We start from the raw sequence: 6,990 nt of genomic DNA, 5'->3' as shown, positions 1-6,990 counted from the left end.
GAGACAGCTAGTATAGGGTGACCATAAGTCCCGAGTTATACAATTCTCACATTAAAACATTGTTTAATCATATCATAACAGCATAGGCTATGTACAATGTGTGTATTAAACGTATATTATGATAGTATACACTATACATAATACGTCAATATCTATGGGCCCATCAAATATGTGCCCGGAATGAAGATTCCTTGATATCACTCCACGTTCCTTCCTTCAGCGCTAGAAACCACGAGCTTTTTGCAGTAGGCACGTAGGTACATATGATTAAATATATTTAGCCAGGCATATACCCACACAACTGCTTATGCCACAACCATTCTATCAGTCCTACCTATTGTATGTTATGGCTAAAGACCGGATTTCGCATAAAACGCATATTGCTATTTTCGACATTATATGCATGCATTAAATATCAAAATGTTATATCTAAATCTTATAAATTGAAATTTCACCATGCATGTTTTGTATTTTTTTTACTTGCACATTTTGACATTTTTTACTGCATATTTTACAATTTAAAAAACATATAAATCCAGTCTTTAGTATGATTAGTTAAATATTTGAATATATTATAATAATCTTTAATTTAGTTTTAAGACTTTATTTTTCTATTTGAATATAAAAAAATATAGGTACAACATAATATATTAATATGTTCATATTTCAAATACAACTGTTACCTACATATAAGTTTAGTTTGTAACTCTATATTTTTTAACTCTATATTCACCATATTATATTAAAACTTAATGTCGGGGGTAAATTACTAAAAAAAAATATTATTTATTCTAAACTACTATATTACTTATGTAGGTACTTATGTCTTATACTATGAGTCATAAGCAATACTAGAAAATTTTGTTGGGACAGGCTAAATGATATAAAACAATTCTAATTACAAAATAAGTTTTTAATTTTAATCTAAGATTTAAGGTAGTATGTTATCCAGGCAGTTATCATGGCAAGCTTTACCTGTATCGCCCGTCCAATGAGTTTAAAGTTTTTTAAAAATTAATTTAAATAAGAAAATTATGATTACTTTAATGTAGGTATATCCATGTGATACACACTTTACGGTTTATAAAATAAAGAAGAAATCCAAACAAACAGAAGTGCTAGGAGGCCGATTAAAAATGAAACGCTCTTAGACCATAATTTTAATTCAATTTTACTCTCCAAGAACCTATTACACAACTGATTCTCTAGCAATTTTGCACCACATAAAACTACTGGTACACCAGTGCCAGGGTGCGCCGAAGCACCAACAAAGTACAAGTTTTTAAATATGTTACATTTTAAACTAGGTCTGAACCATACAACCTGCAAAAATGTGTGAGACAATCCTAGTATAGACCCTTTCCATAAATTGAATTCGTTTTCCCATGTCCTCGGATCGTTCACTTTCTCATGACCGATCATACTTCTGAAGTTGGATATCTTCAATCTTTTTTCTATTGTATCGATTACTTGTTTCCTAGCTTTCTTCACAAGTTTATCGAAATCATTATTAGGTACATTCGATATATGTCCAACTGGTACTAAAACTACTATGGAGTCTTTTCCTTCAGGGGCTGCTGTCGGATCGATGCGACTAGGTACGTTAACATAAAACGATGGATCATCGGGCAACGTGTGATCCTTGAATATTTGATCAAAGCTTTCTTTATATTTTTCAGCCAAAAAAATGTTGTGTACATTCAACTGCGACACGATTGTATTCATCGACCAATAAAATGATATCGAAGATGAAGTATGTTCTTTTTTGCCAAGTTTTTCAGCGTATGACGTTTTTGGCAAAAGTTTGTTGTACGCGTATACAAGATCTGCATTACAAATTACAATGTCACTATTTACCACATCACCATTCACCATTTTGATTCCTTTTGCCACTCCTTTGTCATCCACTATTATTTCTTGGACATCGGCATTATAATTGAACTTTGCCCCATGTTGAACAGCAATGTTTTCAAGACTTTCCAAAACTTTATGGAAGCCTCCTTTCGGATACCAAATCCCTTCCGCTATTTCAGTGTACTGCAGTAAACTATAGAGAGCCAAACCATCATATGGTGACATTCTGAAATCATAAAAATTATCTTAGTTGTATTTAAAATATAAAAAATTAACATTTTTCTAATTACCCCAAGTACATAGTCTGGAATGAAAACGCCTTTCTCATGTAGTCGCTCTTGAAATACTTACACACTTTGTCGTAAACAGTGTCCAATAGATGCAATTGGATTACGTCTGGTATATGTCTTGGATTGAAAAAATCATACCAATGTGGGAAATCGGTCTGGAGTGCCTTTTTAACGCTCTTTTGATAGTACAAATGAGTTTGCTTTAAATAGTTCAAAAAATTAATTAATGTTGATTCACCACTGCCTTCGTATTTTTCCAAAGAACGATATAATTTTGATATATCTGTGGTAAGTTCGAATGTTTCCCCGTCGTGAAAATGTACATTGTAATTAGTAGGGCACTTCAATAACTCTATATGATTTTTAATGTCCTCCCCCAAATCTTCGAATGTCTCCTCAAATATTTTAGGCATTAGATACAATGATGGACCTTGATCAAATCGATATCCGTTTTGATAAATGAGTGAACATCTACCACCATTATATGAATTTTTTTCATAAATTTGTACTTGAAATCCTTTTTTGCTAAGTCTAGCAGCTGCTGCTGTACCACCAACGCCAGCTCCGATGATGATAATTTTAACCACCATTTCGTCAACTATCTATACCATAATAATCGTTGATATTAATACTATTTAATTATATGTAATATATACAAAGTTACTTTTTAAGCATGGTCAGTGCTCATCCCATTTTCCTTTGAGAATACATTTATTCAAATAATGATTTTTAGAATTTTTAAGTATACCTAAACTCTATATTTTAAAATTCCTTATACTTTTTCTACTACTTAAGGAATGTCTTGTGACGATACAAACTTATAATTTGTAAACGAAAACTCCCTTTGATATCACTAATAATTTAGCGGACGATTTTATTGAACATTTTTATGTATCTAAATCAAAATTCTAATAAGTATTTTCTGAGTTGCTTGAAATATGTATACCAAGGATAATAATTCTTAAAAACAGTTTTAGAAAAATATAAACTATATATGTAATATTAGATGTAGATAGTATTTATTATTTTTGAACGATTTTTACAAATTATTTATATTGATACATCAATAGTAATTAGGAACTTGCATTTTCAAATCATCTATGCCCCTATATCTACTAACCCATCACCATAGACAATTCATCCTTAGTAGATACCTACTCCATTCACAAAATTATATTACTAAAAAACAACTCGTTCAATTTTTGATTTAGATACATTAAGGTTTTTCAAAAAAAATATTTGCTGAATAATTAAAAGTGAAAAAGGGTGGTTTTCATTTGAAAAACACACGTTTTACTGTCACAGGATAATTCTCAAGTGGAACTGAAAATCTCAAGTATTCGAAAATATGGTCTTCAAGTGTATTTAAAAATTCCGAAAATCCTAATATGAATATATGGACAATTTAAGCATGAAAATAGGACGAGCAGGATTCTAAAATCTCCCTGTATATAAGTATACATAGATTGCTTGATTAAATTATCATGCAAATTAAAAAATATATTTTATAAATAGTTCGGTACATAATAGAGATAAGATAAAATAGAATTTTCAAATTGTAATTTCAGTATAACAGTATAACCTATAGGTATGTTTAGTTTCAGAACTGTAGTTAGGTACGTATAGTTTGGTGTCGTTAGTATGCATTCTATTAATTATATTACTTAGTAACTTAAATATTGGTGAACATTAGGGGGCAGGGGGTTCAAGGGGACTAAGTCCCCCAAAAAGTTAATAGAACGGGTTTTAGCCTTAAGGAGACCTTACTATTATAAAGTTCTTAATCCACTCACACCGCCCCGGTTTCGATGAAAATACATGGTAATATACTATTTTTAACTAATCAATAATATTTAACGAAATAACTGTTAAGTATTTGGGTACTCATATGTATAATATTGTATGTATAGTTTTAGTTATTATCATTATTTATTATACAGCCCTCACTAGTTTTTTTTTTGTTGAATACTACACCATACTGTTTGTAACATTTTCCTTAACTTTTTATAGTTTTACAGTTTTTCAACACAAGTTGAATTGTAGTAATGATATTGATAATTAGAAATATTTTTACTTTATGGTTTAAGAAATGTTTTTGAACATTTAGAGATTGTCATTTTTACGTGAGAATATCCAATTTTGAAAAAAAAAAGAAATGTAGTTAAACGCTTAACTTTGTTTTTCATTTCCAGTCAACAAAACGTGTGAGGAATCTTTTTTTAAAATTTAAAATCTTGAGTATAAAAATGTAAAAAAAGGAATGTAGTTAAGTTATCTGCTGCACAGTAGGAGTCGAATGTACCATGTCATTGAGTAAGTTACCGTAATAAAATGGTTACATTTGAATTTAATGATAAATCAGAATGAAAAGGTTCTATGTCACAATACTCACAATCATAGATAATGTATACAAAAACTAGATAGCCGTCTTTGTACTACAGTTGTGACTAATGTTGAAATCGGCCGCCATTTATAAAGTAGATAATGTTTACATTTATTTTACATTTATTTATATACATAATATATATTTATCTATACATATATACTGTGATATTATTATTTTGTAAACATTGCCTGCTTTGTAAATGGCTATTGACTTCGATGACAAGAAGGAGACGGCCATCTAGTTGTTGTTTATATCCATGCTCACAATATCCGAATTGTTCAAGAAAGCGATTTTTAACTTTGACAGCATAATAATTTTTTCCAGGTTATCTTATGATACATTATGTTTATTAAGCATTAGGCATCCACAAACTTAATAAAAAAGAAAAAAACTAAAAAAAATGTGCATAAGAAGGAAAAAGTACATTATATATAGATATATAGGTAACCTTTTAACTTTTCCAACTAACTGATCTTATTTATATGAAATTCTTGTCCATTAAAACAAATTATAAATTGGCACAATTAAAATCGATAACATTGTTCTTACATTCAAACTATAAATAGGTACTTGTACGATGTTACTGTAATAAATATTTTTATCATATCATCGACATATAGCATAATTGACAAAACCTTTTAACACTAAGTCACTAACCATCATTGAATAATGAACACGATTGGACATTTAAACATTTTCATACTTACATAAACTTATCTGAACTTATAATCACGGTTAATTAATTTTTCTTGGCATAGAACCTTTTCAATGAAAAGAGGAAGTACATAGGCATAACATATTACAGTTTAAACACACCTTCGGGTCACCCCCCACCCCCCCTAAGAAAATATTGAATCTCCGCCTATGCTTTTCATTTTTTATATTTTACTTATTATCGCATGTAGAAAAACTGTTGTTAGATCAAAAGATGCACGATTGAAAATTAAACAAATTTATGATAAAAAAGGTGGGCAAGTGGATGTCGCATTGCTGGTTACAAGTGGGTCACTGTAATGGATGGTGTTAAATTTGAATTCAATGATAAAATATCATTGTATAAGAAAAACGATTCTGAGCGAAAACGGTCAGTCTGCCTATGATATTACTTATTATACTTGATAATATTTTTGTGAATAAAGTAATTTAATTACCTATTTACGTGGAACTTTGTTTTAAATTTTCAATCCTTAACTATAAAAGTTGAACATTTTATACATTTTTAACTACAAAATAGTTATTAAATTTGAAATTTGAAAATGTCCGTATACAGTTCAAAACACTTCAAAATCAATTTTCAAAATTGTATCATGTATAGAAAATGCTAATATAAACAACAAGTGAAAATTTCATGTATATATCATTTGTTTTAGAGTTACACCAAAAACCAAAATCGGATTTAGTCGGAAACCAATTTTGCGGGAAAATTCCCGTTTTTCTTTGTTTTTCGGCGCTTTTAAAAATTATTGGGAATTTTGACCTCCCCAATGCACCAACTAGATTCAATTACCCATCGAAGCATTATTTCGACTAATTATCGTGTACACAGATACAAATAAAAAAAAATAAATATACATAATTGTAAAATCAATACATTTATCGCTCCGCTCAGAATCTAAAACGATTTGTAAAAATGTAGACATAGAACCTTTTCATTCACAGCCCGCGAAGGTTAGGTAGGTATGCTAATTTCTACACGATGGAAGAATAATATTGTCAAAATTCTGTTGTTTCTGAATTTTAAAACGAAATTTATATGAGTTCCTATAATGTGTATTGTGTAGTATATTTTTACACTGTTAAAAATGTAAAATATAATATGAAATATTGAAATTTTACAACATTTTTTTTACATATTTTGTATAAGTTTGACAACATTTTGAATTTTAATAGATAGGTACATATTCAATATCAATATAATATTATGTTTTTTTTACAATAATTATCATTTTAATTTAACATTTTTAGGTATATAAACTTTTTTATTGTTTAGAATAAATAAATATGAACTTTTAGTTTTTTAAGACAATTATTGCACGAGTTTGTATCTTGAATATTCTAACATATCAGTACCTATATCACTTGCCTAAAAAACAATTTAGAAATTTATCAAACTTTAAAATATAGATGATTTTTTTCACAAGTATATAGTTTAAACTTATTAACTAAAGTACCAACACAAATCATTAACTTCGCATCCAATATTAAATATAAACGTAACATTAAAACATGGTTAATCAATATAATGAACAACTGGTCCACGGCCAACATTTCTCCGACAAAAAAATACGTGGATTAGACGCTTTATAATTGTCGTGGCCCGGAGGCTAAGACATGTACTTGTAAAGTTGTAACTTTTGGGGGGATTTAGTCCCATCAAGCCCCCTGATTTGCGCGAATTGCAGATCCCCCATGTGAGTAGTGCTATATTTAAGGTGTGTTTTAATCCCTGTGACCGAAATT

General features: G+C 29.3%; 1 protein-coding gene across 1 annotated transcript; it reads right to left on the bottom strand.

Moving 5' to 3' along the window:
* Nucleotides 1-1,074: 1,074 nt before the first annotated feature.
* On the bottom strand, nt 1,075-2,734 carry LOC132938014 (uncharacterized). Its single transcript, XM_061004665.1, has 2 exons — nt 2,145-2,734; nt 1,075-2,080 (listed from the first exon to the last, which is right to left on the bottom strand). The coding sequence occupies exons 1-2, from the start codon at nt 2,732-2,734 to the stop codon at nt 1,075-1,077; spliced, it is 1,596 nt and encodes a 531-aa protein (XP_060860648.1).
* Between the last annotated feature and the right edge of the window lie 4,256 nt (nt 2,735-6,990).

This window comes from Metopolophium dirhodum, chromosome 2 (assembly GCF_019925205.1).
Source record: "Metopolophium dirhodum isolate CAU chromosome 2, ASM1992520v1, whole genome shotgun sequence".
Taxonomy (NCBI): domain Eukaryota; kingdom Metazoa; phylum Arthropoda; class Insecta; order Hemiptera; family Aphididae; genus Metopolophium; species Metopolophium dirhodum.
The sequence above is the reverse complement of the archived record's forward strand: the minus strand, read 5'-3'. Positions and strand labels throughout refer to the sequence as shown.